Consider the following 17,814-nt stretch of genomic DNA (forward strand, 5'->3'; position numbering starts at 1 on the left):
AGAATACAGCAAGCCAGGAGCATTAGGTCCTGAAGAAGGGTTACACTTGAAATGTCGACTTCTGCACCCCCTGATGGTGCCTGGCTTGCTGTGTTCTTCCAGCCTCCTGCCTGTCTACTATGATGGAATGGCAGAAGATTTGATGGGCTGAAGGCCTAATTCTGCACTTATAGCAAATGGTCTACAACCATTTCCTTTTGCCCTTTGTTCTGCAACACCAATGATCTCTAATTTCACTTCAATCTTCCCCTTAGCTGCCTTCTGGCACACCTGCTCCTCCCGATCTTTGACAGTATAAAACGGATTACTTTTCCACCTCTCTAATTTTGAAAGAGAGTCCAAGGGACTCAAAATGTTAATCATTTCCCTTTTCAGATGTTGCCAGACCTGCTGTGTTTCTTCAGCACTTTATGTAAAAAATTGCAAAAACCAATTCTAAAATAGATTATCAACTTCTAGTATTTGGGATTTCAACAGACCTGTAATATGCAATTTCTCTCTGCATCTTACAGACTAAAACAGAAATATTGAATATTTGGGAAGTTTTATTTCTAAAGCACTTGGAAGGTCATGCTGCGAGATGAACGTTATGTCATTGAAGGATAATCTCTACCATCTGAAAATGCAAATCCAAGAGCGTGACTGCCAATCTGTTGAACTGTTTCACAGGTTTCAGTTGATGGCGTCTTGAACATCACCTGAACTGACCAGATAACTCAAAATCAGTCTCAAGGAATGAATTCTTGTTCTGTTGACATATTCACCCTCGATAGGTTTTGCCAACAAAACATTTATGTATACAGGATAGTGTCTCTTCAATGGGTAATGAATGATCTTAAACGTTCCAGCCAGTCTACAGACTATTAAATGAAAACAGTATTTCCACTTGCATGTGTATTGAAAATACATTTCATAAAGAAAATGCTAAACTTTTGGAAAGGAAGCAAGCAATCAACAAGATACACCCATTGTTGAACCAGAACACCCCCCACCCCCAACATTTTGGCCCTTAGCAGCACCAGCAATCTGATTAGATCATTAATTGATAATTTTACCTCTTGAAGATAGCAAATAGTTGAAAATGTCATAGTGGCTTAATACTACTTACTAATAATCTGTCGGAACCACTAAAAATTTAGTGAAGATTATACTTTTACAGGTTAATTATTCATCTTTAAATTGAAACATTAGCCCTAAAATGAAATTTTCTCATTTCTGTACTTACCAAACATCTCATATCAGAACAAAGTAGCACCAAATCTTTATCATTTTGGCAAATCAGTGCCACTAGAAAGTAGTTTTTTGTTTAACTTTTTATTAAATGGTATTAGCTTTAACACACATGACATCATACTAATACTTCCAAACCAGTGGCAACAATATGTTTTATTTCAAGATTGTTTGATACATAATGTTCATGTACTACATACATACATGCATGCATCACAGTATTATCTTTATCCTGTTTTCTGAAGGAAAGTGTTTTTGGTTGGGAGGGATGGGAAATATATGCTGTTTGGATTTACTACATTCACATTTTCCCTGTTTCACTTCTTTCTGTAGTTATAGTATATAATGCATTTGGGTAGGTGCCATAACACATAATCGCACAACAAGTGTTGGGCCTTCCAATTAATTGCTGTGTTTATCAAATGCCTGATGTATTACAGCTACAGATTCCTCATCATTGATCTCCTTCCTATTGATGTCCCTGGAGCTGGAACGACACATAATATTTATTTAAACAAACCCAGATCGGACTGGAAATATCCGTAGCTACAGTCCTGTAATAAACTAATCCAAATGTTGCATTTAACTATCGATTTCTGGAATATCACAGCTTCTCAGTTAGAATTAAATTTTCATATATTTACCAGGTAATTAAGGAGAAGCTAAATCCTTTAAGCATAAGGATTTATTTCTATGAGGATGCAAGTGGAAAATTTAAAGAACTTTTTTTTTGAAACAAAGATATTTATTTAAAGGCCCAGCTCCAGTTTAAAAAAAAAACGAAGCACTCAAATTAATCTTAAAAAGTAGGAAAAGGAAGTGTTTTTTCTAAAAATGCATCAAGTTTGATATCGTGTGCTGCATCTAATTTTCTGAACTCTGATGCTCCCACACGATTCAAATTTAAGAATGATAACAGAGTTAACATGGCTTTCTCTCTGAACTAAGATAGAAGTTTTACAGTGCATTATTCACTAAACTAACAGTGACACAAATTTCTAAGTGAACATATAAAGCACACTCTGACTTTGTCATCTCATTTCTGGGCTGCAGAATTTACAACTTTGTAAGTTGATAGTAACACACACAAAAGAATTTTCTAAATCAAGTGTTTATTTTTTTCTCTTAAGTTCGGTTCCTAAAATTAGTGATATTTGATCCTGATCTATTGGAAACGAAGTTTATCCAAAAATGAGTAACATCTGTAACTGTATGCTGTTTTGTGAAAGTCAAACAATGCAACTCTACATATACAACTTACTAATGTTTTAAAATTTAAAATACCTTAAATTTAAACTTATAGAAGACTTAATTTTCCTTTCAGAAACAACCATCCAACTGCTCCCCAATTCGACAAAGCTTGAAAGTCAAAATGATTGCCATTCAGACAAGTGACAGCACCAAATCAATGTCAGAAATCAACTGTTATACTCTAAAAGTTAATCAACAGAAAATCAAAATTGCTTTATTACTTGCCCCTGTCTCCTATGTCCTAGTGTCCCTCTAGCTTGATTTTTAGCTTGATGAAAGGACTTTTTTTCCCAAAACATTAGTTTTGAATTGCATCAAACCAGAATCCCCAAAATATCTCTGAAAAATATGGATCCAAATTTGACTAAAAGTCATCATTGTGATCAATGGCTTGATTCAGATTTAAATTCTTCTGTGAACCTTTTGCAGTGATCTGTTAGGAAGCGAAATCAAGTTTAAACCTCACCATTAGCTACTTATTTATGAACGATGCACTGAGTTAATAGTTAGGGGATAAATACGATACTTTATTACAAAATAATTTCACCAATTGTTATTAAAAATTATCTAACTCCAGATGCATAAATAGAACTTGGAGATTTTTTGAATAAAACATAAAACCCTCCCTACAGATGAGAAGTAATCAAATAACAAAGAAAAGGGTAACAATGCATATTTTTATAAGAGTTTTTGGTACAGAGGTTTCTGAAAGAAAGCTCCATATCTATTGGATAGCACCATGTCCATCTTTCAAGCAGCACTGACATGGGAATTTGAGCCTCACACAAGAGGGGAAGGAGTCAAACAATTTGTGATATCATAAACATGGATGGTATCATACTAGAGTTTGCTCCCGATTCTAATGACACAATGGGCTGAATGAGCTCTGTGTTGTAAATTTTCCATGGTTCTAAAAGTTAATATTTTGGTCAGGGACCTGCTGAACAGCCTACACCTGCTCTTAATTCATATGTTTGTATATTTCATACATAGTACATTCCGAATTGCTACTGCATCCTACCAGCATTTCAGATTCAGTTTTTCCTTTTCATTTGCACTATACAAAAGCCAGTATTGGGAATTTGACCAATTTAATATCTTCAAATCTACTGAATATACAATAAGTACAAGTATTGCAGATTAATAACTTATGGTGCAAGTTATGAGAAAGCCTGGAGTTAGATAAGCAGCAGGGGCTTGTACATTTAATCTATTTTACAAGGAATGAACTAGAGTTCTCCAAAAACTATATTCACATTCCTGAATTAAAACGGTTTCCCAATTTGCTGAATGTGAAATCCTTTCTGACTATAGATTGAAAACTTGGAAATCAGATGAACAAAAAATGTGAACATGTACACTGAAGTAGCTTAACTAGTATTGCAGGCAATAAATTTACTTGTTCTACTGTTTGTTGAGCAGTTTCATTCTTGCATAATGTGCTGAGGTATGAAGTCACGAAACATGACATTACTCGTAAACCTGTAATTATTCATTTAATGTAGAAAAAAAACAAGCTTATAATGGACTGCATTTGAAACACAACTTGCCTATTTGAGAGAGAATATTTGACCTCAAAGAGTTTCTCAAGGACAATGTGAAATAGCCTTACTATTTTATGAATTGATAATTTAACATTTATAGACATTTAAAAATAAAAACTAGAAATAAGTGCATCGATTTATCACCCTAATACAGTCAAGATCTCACAAGTAAGAACGGATACTTATTATTAGCTGGTCTGTGAGATTTCAACCCAGAGAGAAAGAGAAGTACTTCAATTAGGTGTAGTGCTGGAGGGAAAGGTGGGAAGCTACAAATCAAGGCAGTTTCAGGCACTCAAATGACTCCTACTGAAAACTACAGAGTTGTTGGCTAGGTCATGGCTGAGGTAAGCTGCAAGGCCCCTCATGGCCAGATAACCTACTGATGCTCGTACATGGAATGGCCTAGTACCCACAGATCGATGATCCAGCACAAACTTGTACCTTCAAGAGAGATGGAGTGAAACATATTCAAGTTGTTTATGTGCTTGCCTGTAGTTTACCACAGTGATGATGGCCCCATCAATCTGATTTATGGGCACGCAGCAGTTTTCTGTAGTGTACATGCAACGGCAACAAGCATGGTCTGAAAGCTTGTGTCGGTAATCAGTACACACTAGTGCTTACTCAAGTAACAAAGAAATTTGCATAAATAAGTAAAATACACAAATTACAGTTATTTTTCTCTTCTACCCAAAGCCAAATTACTTGGTAATTTTTTTTCACACATATATAAAAACATTATATATTTACAACATTATTCTACTTCAACTACTAGCAATATTGCCTTAGGAAGTAATCATTTCTGAAATCTTTTCTATAATTAACAGTAGTCCTGATTTCAGTGCAAATTGTTTGCCTGACAAGAACTTCAGCAGCACTAACACTACTGTATTATTCCAAGCAGTGGGAAATTCTATGGCCAGTGCAGTACCTCTTCTTTTGTATCCTCCTCCTCCGGTTCTGTTGATACTGAAGGTGCTTTTGGCTTGTACCAGGAGATCTGAAGATTTCTGCCTTTGAACTTTGCACCCTGATTGGCAGCCTGCACATAATTTAGAAATATGATTCAAAAATTAGAAAGTTTAACTTTAGTCAATTGATGATATAATTGTAAGAAAAAATTTGAAGCACTTTTCAACTTTTTCTTCTGAATCATTTTAAAATACAACAAAATAAAAAAGTCACAGTATAAAACTCTACTAGTAACAAGGACAGATGTGGTTCAACTTACACTGTAGTACCAAAATGCTACGTAGCACATGTGGCCAGACATATGAAGCGCAAACAAATAGTTACCAATAGCTAAGTTCAAGTTATGTCTTATAGCTTTGCCCTACTCATTAAGCTACAAACTGTGTAATGGCAACAAGATTTGGGGATCCTAAATTTTAGAAAGCCACAAAACTGGTGGTGGTCTGTTATCAACGCAATGGTCACAACGAGGTGGACAATCCAATGTTCACGCAACCCCTGACTTACAAACAGATCAAGAAACTGAGGGCCGTGCTGAAGAAATATGCAGAATTCATTTCCGAGGGAGCGGTGACTCAGCAGGAGTTTGAGGTTTGGAGCTCTCTTCAGTTTTGTCTTGAGCGCTGATTCCCGTTGAAGCACAGTCACATGACACCCTGAACTCACCTAGCTCCCACTCCCCCTGCATGTTCATTTCCCTCCACCTAATTTTCTTCTGAAGTCCTTCATCGTCGCTACTTCTACTGTTCTTGTGGACAGCAAGTTCCAGCTCACTACAGATAAAATATTCCTCCCCCCATATCCACCACCCTGAAGCCCCTGCCAAAATACTTCAATCTGTGCTTCCCCATTACCCCTTCCCCGCCGTCCCGTCCCCCCCACCCCCGTTCCCCACCCTACCCAATCACTTGAAGGGATTGGCTCCTCTCCTTTATCTCAATCTCTTGTATTGTTACCCCTCTCCAAATGTCCTTTCCTTCCGAGAACAGTCCCAGTTGCTCCAACCTAACCTCGTCGCTAAAATCCCTGGAACTGTTCTGGTCAATCTTCCTCCGCACCTCTCGAGACCCTCACTTCTTTCTTACAAAATGTTCGGAGGGGATGGGAAAAGAAGTACAGCTGGCTGCTGCTTCAATCAAATCCTGCCCGGATGGTTTGCCAACCAGATTGGTTAAAGTCATCACCAGTGGGTTGAGGAGAAAGATAGACATTTCAAGGAGACCCATTGTAGAAGGTAGCCATTGTAGGAATGTGCGCAACAGAGACAGAGAAACTGGGAGAGTGGAGTGGAGTCTTTATAGGAAGCAGGATGCAAAGATGTATAGTCTGGGTAACAATGGGAGTTGAGGGGGATTTTTGGTAGATATCGATGACCAACCTATCCCCAGAAATAGAAACAACGATCAAGGAAATGGGTGGCTCAGTGTTTAGGACTGCTGCCTCACAATGCCAAGGGCCCGGGTTCAATTCCACCCTTGGTGACTGTCAGTGTGGAGTTTGCACATTTTTCGCATGACTGCGTGGGTTTCCTGAGTGCTTTGGTTTCCTCCCACAGTCCAAAGATGTTAAGGTTAGAAGGATTCGGCATGTTAAATTGCCCTGTAGTGTCCAGGGATATATAGGCTAGGTGGGTTAGCCATGGGAAATGCAGTGTTACAAGGATAGAGTAATGGGGTGAATCTGGGTGGGATGCTCTTTAGAGGGTCGGTGTGGACTCGAAATGCCAAATGGCAAATGGCCTGCTTCCACACTGCAGGGATTCAACGAAAAATATGAAATTTGGCTTGAGTTTAAAATGCTGAGGGAGGGATGTGTAAAAGTTGTTACGTTGTATGAAGGTCTGGTTGGATCCACTTATAGAGTATTGTTCTGCATTTAGTTAGAGAGTCATACAGCAGGAAACAGACCCTCCAGTCTAACCAGACAATGCCAACCATAATCGCAAACTAAACTAGTCACATCTGTCTGCACTTGACCCATATCCCTCCAAACATTTCTTACTGATCTACTTATCTAAATGTCTCTTAAACACCGTAATGTACCCGCATCCACCACTTCTGCCTGCCTCATTGACCTATTTGGTGTAGCAATGCATCAAATTTAAAATTCCCTTCACATTGTCATACCTCCAACCGTAGCATTTTCCCAGGCGATCATTGCTGGCACTGCATGGTATTTGTTACCTCTACCAGCATTTGGTAAAGGGTACAGGCTATTTGAGGCACTGCATTACGATCAACCCTCTTCTGTCTTTGCTTTGTCTTACACCTATCTAGTAATTATGGTGCTGTATCCTCTAGCACTACAGCACTGACAGAAGAACCACTATTCTGAGATAACAAGAAAACGTAATCACAAGAGTAATATGCCCAAAACATTTGGTCAGCATAATTACGAGGTCCTCAGAGAGCTGCTTCAGATATGTCTGCTCGCTCAAAGCTAAAGGAGAAGTATGTCTCCAACCACAGACTATGTGGGACTTCAGTAGAATAGATGCAGTCATGAAGTTGACCCCTTCAAGAACAATTACTTCATACAAAACACTCCATCCAGTAAAATGCAGGATCGTGAGCACTGCTAACCTGGGAATGTGAGCACTGTTCTCCAATCTGAAAGCACCAGGTTCACACTGTAAGCTTTGGACACTGCTTGACAATGGCTAGATCAGGGAAACAAACTTGGAGGAGGAATAAAGAACAACGTCAATTATTCGAACAAGATGAGCAGGGAGTATTTTGATTGGATAACAGAGTTTGGGTACTGGATTGTTCAGATAATGGATAGTGTTTTTAAGGCACCTGGAGATCTTGTTCGGATAATTCGAAATTTGGATAATTGATGTTTGGATATTCGAGGTTGTTCTGTAAACCATTTGGACCTTTGAGCCTGCTCGGTCATTCAATCTCAATGCCATATTCCCACTTTCTCTCTGATATCCCTTCAGAAATTTATCACTTCAAGAATACGTTCAAATCACACACATTTTCAAATCAGACACAGCAGAGAGATACACAGCAGACACATATTTTCCAGAAAAATTGTTAATGTAGCTGGTTCTTTGGAAGGACCAATTAGAAACTGCTACAGCTCTTTCTACCTGGCAATTGGAAAATTGCCCAGATTTGTCCTGTCCACAAAAAGGAGAAATATAATCTAGTCCCATCACTCTACTTTCAATAATCAGTCAAGTGATGAAAGGTGTCATCAATAGTGCAATCAAACAGCACTTGCTTAACAATAACATGCTCAGTGATGCCCAGTTTGGGTTCTACCAGTGTCAGTCAGCTTCTGACTTCATTACTGTCTTGGTTCAAGCATGGACAAACAGCTGAATTCCAGAGCAACAGCCCTTGTCATCAAGGCCAAATTTGACTGAGTGTAGCATCAAGGAGCCCTAGCAAGACTGGAATCAATCGGAAGCAGAGAAAACTGGTTGGACTCATACCTGCCACACAGAAAGATAGTTGTAGTTGTTGGAGGTCAGCCAACTTGGCTCGAGGACATTGCTGCAGAAGTTTCTCAGGTTAGTGTTCTCGGCTCAACCTTCTTCAGTTACTTCATCAATGACCTTCATTTCAACATAAGGTCAGATATGGGAATCATGATTTGGAGATGCCGGTGCTGGACTGGGGTGTACAAAGTTAAAAATCACACACCAGGTTATAGTCCAACAGGTTTAATTGGAACCACTTAGCTTTCAGAGCGCCGCTCCTTCATCAGGTGGTTGATATGGGAATGTTTGCCAATGATTGAACAATGCTCAGTACCATTTCTGAGTCCTCAGATACTGAACCAGTCTACCTTCAAAAACACCAAGACCTGGGCAAGATCTAGATGTGGGCTAACAAATGGCAAGTAACATTCACACCACTCAAATACGAGGCAATCACCATCCGACCATTGCCCTTGACATTCAATAGTGTTACCATTGCTGAATTCTCCACAATGAACATCTGGGATTTACTACTGACCAGAAACTGGACTGGGCTCACCCTGTAGATACAATGGCTCCAAAAGTAGGTCAGAAGCTAGGAGTACTGCAGCAAGTAACTCACCTATTGACTTTCCTATTCACCATCTACAAAGGGAAAAGTCAGGTGTGTGATGGAATACTCCTCATTTCCATGGATGGACATAGCTCCAACAACACTCACGAAGGTGTCCACCGACCAGGACAAAACAGCCACTTGATTGGCATCAATGTTCAGTTGCAACACTGTGTACTAATTACAAGATGTACTGCAGTAATTCAAAAATCTTTAGACAGCACCATTCAAACCCACCAACATTTCCATCCAGAAGAACAAGGGCAGCAGATACATGGGAATACCATCACCTGCAAGTTCCCCTCCACCAGCCTGACTTGGACACATATTGCCATTCCTTCACTGGTTCAAAATCCTGGACCTGCCTTTCTAAAGACATTAGACATGTGGGTCTACCAAGCACATGGATTGCAGCAGTTCAGCAAGGTAGTTCACCACCAATTTCTCAAAGGCATCGAGGGATAGGCAAGAAATGCTGGGTAGCCAGTGACGCCTGCATCCCATGAGCATCTAAAAATGTGGTTCAACTTATTTACAATGTAAAAGTAAGTCAACACATGAGTGTGAGGGGGTGGGAGGCGAACAAGTGGAATTTTTGAATTTCCCCAACGCATAGTCCAAAACCTAATCCACACCCTTGAAGTAAAAATCCATTCCTTCTTCCAGATGCTGGAAATACTAGCACAATGTGCGAGATTGCTGAAGAGAAAAAAAAAATCAACTGTTAAATATCAAAGCGTGTTCGAAGTTGAGATGCCAGTGGGCTGTAAAGTGCTTTGTAGAAAGGTAAGTAACAGGTCATTGGGCTTGTGCTGTGATTCAATGGAAGTGCGGAAATTGCCAAAAGGTAGATGCAACCGTAAAACAGGAATTCAAAGCAGTAAATAACCAAAAGCCCTGAGTCGGGCTTGCAGATGAGGCTTGTTGCTCAATCTGGACATGTTAGCTTCTACTTTAAGAAAAATTTATTCATGGGGTGTGGGTGTCACTGGCCTGCATTTATTGACCAACACTCGAAACCTACTTGAGTTCTTGAAACGCTGCTGTCTGTGTGATATAGGCAGGCCCACAATATCCATTAAGGAAGGAATTCCATGATTTTGACCGTGGACACTGAAGGACATAATTTCTAATTCAGGATGGCAAGTGGCTTGAAGAGGAACTTGAAGGTGGTGGTGTTCTGATGTATCTACTGTCCTTGCAGATGGTAATTGTCGTGAATTTCGAGTGCTTTCCTAAGAACCTTAGTAAATTTCTGCAGTGCATCTTAGAGCTGGTACAAACCGCTCAGCATCAATGGTGGGGGGAGTGAATGTTTTTGGATGTGTATAATCATAAGGGTCAGAAGTGAAGACACTTTTAATAACTGCACACAATTCAGCACAATTTGCAACTCCTGACACACTAAAGGAGACCCTACTTGCACATAGCAAGACCTAAACAACATTTAATTGGACCTAACGGGTGGTAGGTATTATTCACACCTCTCACCCCACAATGATCATCTCCAACAAGAGATAATGTAATCATTTTCCTTTGACTTGAAAAGGCATCATCATCCCCATCTTGGGAGTTACTGAATGACCCAAACATCGAAAGAACCAACCACATAAAAATTGTGAATAAGAGAGCACATCAAAGGCAGTGAATTTTGCAGCAAATAACTCATGACTCCAAATGTCTGTCCACAATCTATAAGGCACAAGACAGGAGTTAATGGAACACTCTCCACTGGCTTGAATGTCTCATACAATCACTCAAAGTTCAACATTACCTGGGACAAAGGAGTGCACTTGATTACAACCCATCAGCTGCCTGAAACATTCACTGGAACAAAGAACATTACAGCGCAGGAAAAGGTCCTTCGGCCATCCAAGCCTGCGCTGATCCATATGCTCTATCTAAATTTGCTGCCTATTTCCTAAGGATCTGTATCCCTTTGCTCCCTGCCCATTCATGTATCTGTCAAGATACATTTTAAATGATGCCATCGTTTCCGCCCCTATCACTTCTGCAGGAGAAGCATTCCAAGCACCCACCACCTTCTGCGTGAAGAACTTTCCACATATCTCCCCTAAACTTTTCCCATCTCACTTTGAACTCGTGACCCCAAGTATTTGAGTCCTCCACTCTGGGAAAAAGTTTCTTGCTATCCACCCTGTCGACACCTCTCATGATTTTGTAGGCCTCAAATCAGGTGCCCCCCTTTTACCTCCTTCTTTACAGTGAAAATAGTTCTAATCTACTCAACCTCTCCTCAAAGTTTGCACCCTCCATACCAGGCAACACCCTGGTGAAACTCCTCTGCACTCTCACAAAAGCATCCACATCCTTTTGGTAATGTGATGCCCAGAACTGTATACAGTATTCCAAATGTGGCCGAACCAAAAAACTATTTTACAACTATAACATGATCTGCCAACTCTTGTACTTAATACCCCGTCTGATGAAAGAAAGCATGGCATATGCCTTCTTAACCACTCTCCTGACCTGCATTGCCACCTTCAGGGAACAATGGACCTGAACACCCAGATCTCTCTGCACATCAATTTTCCCCAGGACTTTTCCATTTATTATATAGTTCACTCTGGAATTGCATCTTCCAAAATGCATCACATTTGTCCAGATTGAGCTCCATCTGCCATTTCTCCACCTGACTCTCCAATTTATTTATATTCTGCTATATTCTCTGACAATCCTCTTTATTATTTGCTACTCCACCAATCTTAGTGTCATCTGCAAAAGTGCTAATGAGGCAACCTACAACTTCTTCCAAATCATTTTTGTATATCACAAACAACAGTAGTCCCAGCACGGATCCCTGTGGAACACCACCGGTCAAAGGTCCCAACTTTGAGAAGCTCCTTTGCACTACTATTCTCGGTCTCCTGTTGCCCAACCAGTTCTCTATCCATCTAGCAAGAACACCCTGAACCCCATGCGACTTCACCTTCTTCATCAGCCTGACATGGGAACCTCATCAAACGCCTTACTAAAGTCCATATATATTACATCTACATCCCTTCCCTCATCAATCAACTTTGTCACCTCTTCAAAGAATTCTATTAGGTTTGTAAGAAATTACCTTCCCTGCACAAAACCATGTTGCCTATCACTGATAAGCCCATTTCTTTCCACATGGGTATGTATCCTATCCCTTAGTATCTTCGTTACCACTGACAACAGGTTCACAGGTCTGTAACTACCTGGATTAACCCTGCTACTCTTCTTAAACTAGGAGACAACATGAGCAATTCTCCAGTCCTCTGGGACCTCCCCCTTTTCAAGAATGCTGCAAAGATATCTGTTAAAGCCCCAGCTATTTCCTCTCTTGCTCCCCTCAATAACCTGGGATAGATCCCAACCGGATCTGGGGACTTGTCCACCTTAATGCCTTTAAGAATACACAGCACTTCCTCCCTCCTTATGCTGACTTGACCTAGAATAATCAAAGATCTATCCCTGACTTCAACACCCGCCATGTCCCTCTCTTTGGTAAATACCAATGCAAAGCACTCATTAAGAATCACACCAATTTTCTCTGACTCTACACATATCTTTCCTCCTTTGTCCTTGAGTGGGCCAACTCTTTCCCTAGTTACCTTCTTGTTTCTTATTTATGAATAAAAGGCTTTGGAGTTTTTCTTAAACCTGCTCACTCACTACTGGGACACAGTTACAACAACATGTACCATTGAGAAAGTACACTGCAGCAACTCGCCTCTTTGGAAACACCTCAAAAACCCGAGAGTTCCATTTCTGGAAGGAAATGACAGTGATTACCTTTCCTCATAACACACAATTCCAAGAGATTGTCTAGTAAACGTTCTCTGAACTGCTTCTAATACATCCTTCCTTAAATGAGGTGATCAATAGTGTACACAATACTCCAGAAGCGGCCCCTTCTTCTCTGGCAGTTCCTTGGTATCAAGGATGATTTGCTTCCTTTCCTCGGGCTTGGAGGAGGAAGGGGGTTGATAGGTTCTGCAGTGACTTTATAATAGGATGCTGTAGCCACAAACTCTGCCACAAGTTGGGCAGGTAATGTTCAATGAGGTGGTTGGGTAGGGTCGCTCTGGATTGTGTGCGCTTTTTCCACTGCTTGCCCTTGGCCTCCAGGTGCTCTGTTCAGATGCTCAAAGTGTCAGAGATATACAGCATGGAAACAGACCTTTCAGTCGAACTCGTGGTTGGCATCTTTGTGGATGCTTCTTCTCCAGTTTGTGTGTTCTAAGGCAAGTGATTAACATGTGCCGGTGAGGCTGTTGAATTTATTTTGGGACACTTTCAAAGTGTCCTCGTTGTGGTTCCTCTGTCTTCCCAGTGATTCCTTACCAGTGTGGAGTTCAGAGTAGTGCACCTGTTTAGTGTCTTTGGATAATGTGGTCTGCTCATTGCAGCTGGTCATGCATGACCAATGCCTTGAGACTGGTCAGGGAGAGGATGCTCACATTGGTAAAGCATATTCTCTCTTTCCTTTCACATTAATTTCTCATGATAAATGATAACAATTCATATGCTTTTCAAATTACTTGCAATAGCAGCAAACTAACCTTTTGTAATTCATGCACAATGGCATCTAGATCCCTCTATGTCTCAAGAGCTCTGAAATCTCTCGCCATTTCAGTAACATGCTTCCTTTTTATTCTTCTTGCCAGAATAGACAATTTCCCACACAATACTCCACTTGTCTGATCTTTGCCTACTCACTTAATATCTATAATCTTTTTGTATTTTCAGGTCTTCTTCACAACTTAGTTTCCTATCTATCTTTATGGCATTGGCAACCATACCAACTGTCTCTTCTCCCAGTCATTTTTATAAATTATCAGCAGTTAAGGTCCCAGAACCAAACCTTGTGGCACACAGCCTGAAAATGGCCCATTTATGACTCCTCTCTGCTTCCTGTTAGTCAAACCAACTTAGCCAGACCATGCCAATATGCTCCCATCTAAACCATGCACTTTTATTTTCCACAATAACCTTTGATACGGCATCTTATCCAATACCTTTCAGAAATATAAGTACAGTATATCCACCAGCTTCTTCTTTGTCAATAGCATGTCAAAGAACTTCAACTGATTGATCAAATAAGATTTCCCATTCACAAAAATATGAATCTACACCACGCGGACAACAGTGTCTCAAGAGGAGTCATCAGCTTCTCAAAAACAATTACGGATAGAAAATTCTAGCTGGCCTTACAGCGACAAACTCAGTTCAAGAACAGATAAACAAAAAAGAACTTACATTTTCTGCTTCAATTCTTGATTTGAATGCAACTCTAACATTTAAAGGAGTATCTTCTTGAAAATCTTCCACTTCTCCAAACTTCTAGAAGAAGCAAATAAAAGACAATTTAAAAAACAGGTAGGAGTCAGATTTTCTAACATCCTTTGAATATCAGTCTGTTTTCTCCAAATAGCTAACAGCTCAGAGACTGGTTTTGGAAACGTTAATTTCAATTCCAATTAAACCTTACTGTGATGCTAAGGACAGACTTAGTGAATCTTCACTGATCTTAGTTCTTTTAACACTTACATATCATGGCAATACACATTGTGCCAGTATTACAGGATTACTGATTATTTCTCTCGTACCAACACCGGAAAAACTGAACAGAATGTAACTAAGGAGATTGATTTTTTAAAAAAATGCATGAGTGTGTCAAAGTTCAATCGTGCTTAGTTCATCATATCAGAAATGAAATTCAAATTATCAATTTCATTGATAAGTGAAACAAAAAAATGATGAAACTGTTTATTTGAGCTTAGACATCTGTATGTGCAAATGCTCTTAATTCATTAGACTGGACAAATAGGGCTCTGCTTCTCAAAAACGATGCAATTAGCCTAAAATTATGTACCTCTTTTGGACGTGTATTGATGTCAGGGAGCTCAATCTAAATTGTAATTAGAAATATACACAGTAGATTTCATACAAAGGATATTATTTTTAATGCAACCTTCTAAAAGATATCATTTAAGACATCAGGTTAGAATGACCTAACAACTTGCTCAGCCTCTTTATTTTTCATGTTAATTATTTTCCTATAGCTTTTTAAAAATATATTTAGCACCTGATGATAGTAATCCCGTAAGGGGACACTGATTGGAGGAACTATTCAGCCCTACTTGATAGAATGGAATTAAACACAGCTGAAACTGAACTATAGTTGGGTTAATGACTATTCCCCAGTTGCATTAAATCAGATCACCTGCAGTGTTTAACTTACTAATTCCTTCATGACAACTTCTCTCAATGGGACTTCAGCATTTAGTGACATGGCAAAATCACAACACAAGGCCGTGAGGAGGAGTTCAGAAGGAATGAAAGATCATAAATTTAATTCCAAAATGGGATTCCAGTGGCTAAATCTCCTCTTTAAAATTGTTCAGAGAAACAAATGATCTCTCTGACATCATACCATTTTGAATATTCATGGGGTTCCTTCCCTTGTGAGTAGCAAACATGTCATGCAGTCATGAATGCAATGAACACTGCAAAGACTATGGGCCTTGACAACATCCCAGCTGTTGTGCTGGAGCAATAGTAAGGTATAGCTGTACAATATCAATACAGTCCTAACATCTACACAGCAATGTAAGGAATAATAGAGATACAAACGCAAAATGCAGAACAAAATCTAATTCGGTCAGAATGATCAACAGACATCAATGCTATTTAGTGACATTTAGTCACTAATGACCTGATTATAAATACTTCTCAAAGGAACCTGGTATCAAGAATCCAACGACTCAATCTACTCCACCATTTTAAAATATGGCTAATCATCTACCTCAAAGATTTATTTTCTCTTGCTACTCCCATATCTGTTCACATCATTAATGTTTAGAAAATCACTGAATTAAGTTTTGAAAATACTAAACTGACTCACCGTCCACAGTTATATAGGATAGGAAATTCCAAAGGTTCAATACACTCAAGTGAAGAAATTCTTCATCTCAATCTGATATGGTTTATTCTGGGGCTTTACCCCTTCAATCAATGCCATCTAACCAGGGGAACAATCTTACTGCATCTACTCTCTTTAGCCCCTCGAAGAAAGTTTGAAGTTTCAACAAGATATCTCTCGCTGTTCTAACCCCCAAAGAATACTGGCCCAATCTCTTCAATCTCTCCTCAAAGTACAGTCCTTTCATCCCAGTAATTAATATGGTGAACCTCTGCTGTGTGCCACTCCTTATCGGAGGGAACCAAAACTGTGCACAATCTCCCCAAGGTTCTGGACAAATGCAGCAAGGTGCCTTTATTGTTGTACTCAGATCCTCTTACAAAGGCAGAGAACATGCCAGTTGCCTTCCGACACTTGCATGTTAGCCTTATGAACAACTACAACCAGACACCTTTAAACATCAGAAAACCTCAACTCTCACAATTTGAGGAATACTCTGCATTCCCATTGTCCCTATTATTGTAGATAATCTATGCAAATTATATTTCATGTTCTTCCCCAAATAATAAACCTGACCAAATCACTGTGTTGCCTTTTTTCAATCACACATTAGCAGAGAGTCTTGTGTTACTTGCAAACATGGATATTTTCCATTTGAACCCTACATTCAAATCAACAATAGAGATTGTAACCAGCTAGGGTCCAAGCACTGATCCTTGCAATACCTCATTAATCTCATCAGGCCAAACCTGGATACAATCGATGAATAGCTGGAATTGGGCATGGATTGCTTTAACATCGAAGGAATCACAATGGTGCTGAACAATGTACAAATATCAGCCAACATCTTTCCATTATAAGCTGAGAAGTGGAGAAGTTATTGACGAAGAAGCTGAAGATGGTTGAGCCTAGGATACTACCCTGAGGGACTTCTATAGAAATGCTCATTAGATAAATGACTCATTTATTCCTGCACTGCTTTCAGAATTAAGATGCCAATGCATTCACCATTTCTATAGACACATTTCTAAACACTCTGGGTTGTAGATCATTCAGTGCTGGGATTTGTTAACTTGCAGTTGCATTGATTTTTCTAATACTACCACATTCTTTCATTTACTCATTTCCAATTAGTTCCTTGGAATTTTTTTTAATTGATTCATTCATAGGATTCAGGTATCTCAGCCAGGGCAGCATTTATTAACTATCCCTAGTTGCCTTTGAGAAGGTAGTGATGAATTGTCTTCTTAAACCGTTGTAGTCCATTTATAGCAAGTAGACCCACAATGCCATTAGACAGGCAATTCGAAGATTTTAACCAAGCAACGCTAAGAAATGTTTCTAAATCAGCATGGTGAATGGTTAGGAGGAGAACTTGCTAGTGGTGGTGTTACAATGTATCTGCTGCCTTTGCACTTCTAAATAACAGTGGTTCTAAATTTGAAAGGTGATGTCCAAGATGCTTTTGTGAGTTTCTGTAGTGCATGTTGCTACATGCTGATGATACATGCTGCTGATACTGAGCATCAATGGGAGGAGTGAATATTTGTGATGAGTTTAAGTCAAGTACACGGTTTTCTCCTGGATGGTATCAAATTTCTTCAGTGTTATGGAGCTGCACTGTTCTAGGCAAGTAGGGAGCATTCCATCACACTCCTGACGTATGCCTTATAGATGGTGAATAGGATTTGGGGAGTTAGGCAGTGACCTACTTATTGCAAGGTTCCTAGCTTCTGACCTGCTCGTCTATCCATAGTAATTACATGGTTAGTCCAGTTTAGTTTCTGATCAATGGTAATTTTCAAGCTTTTTATAGTAGTGGATTCAGTGATGGTCAAAGGTTGGATTCTCT

The 17,814-nt window shown here is 39.5% G+C and overlaps 1 protein-coding gene across 2 annotated transcripts in view; it reads right to left on the reverse strand.

Moving 5' to 3' along the window:
* rbm27 (RNA binding motif protein 27) overlaps positions 1-17,814 on the reverse strand; it is a 145,381-nt gene that overhangs the window by 21,854 nt on the left and 105,713 nt on the right. The window contains exons 19-21 of one of the 2 annotated variants that reach the window (XM_043703209.2): positions 14,297-14,380; positions 4,960-5,070; positions 1,367-1,717 (exon numbers count right to left, since the gene is read on the reverse strand). In XM_043703209.2, the coding sequence (XP_043559144.1) occupies positions 1,700-1,717; positions 4,960-5,070; positions 14,297-14,380 (213 nt within the window). In that variant the 3' untranslated portion in view covers positions 1,367-1,699. Of the gene's footprint in view, positions 1-1,366; positions 1,718-4,959; positions 5,071-14,296; positions 14,381-17,814 lie in introns of those variants that run through there. The other variant, XM_043703208.2, reaches the window with a different exon arrangement.

Source organism: Chiloscyllium plagiosum, unplaced genomic scaffold (assembly GCF_037043375.1).
Source record: "Chiloscyllium plagiosum isolate Xiang-an unplaced genomic scaffold, Cpla_swu_hap1 HiC_scaffold_16, whole genome shotgun sequence".
Taxonomy (NCBI): domain Eukaryota; kingdom Metazoa; phylum Chordata; class Chondrichthyes; order Orectolobiformes; family Hemiscylliidae; genus Chiloscyllium; species Chiloscyllium plagiosum.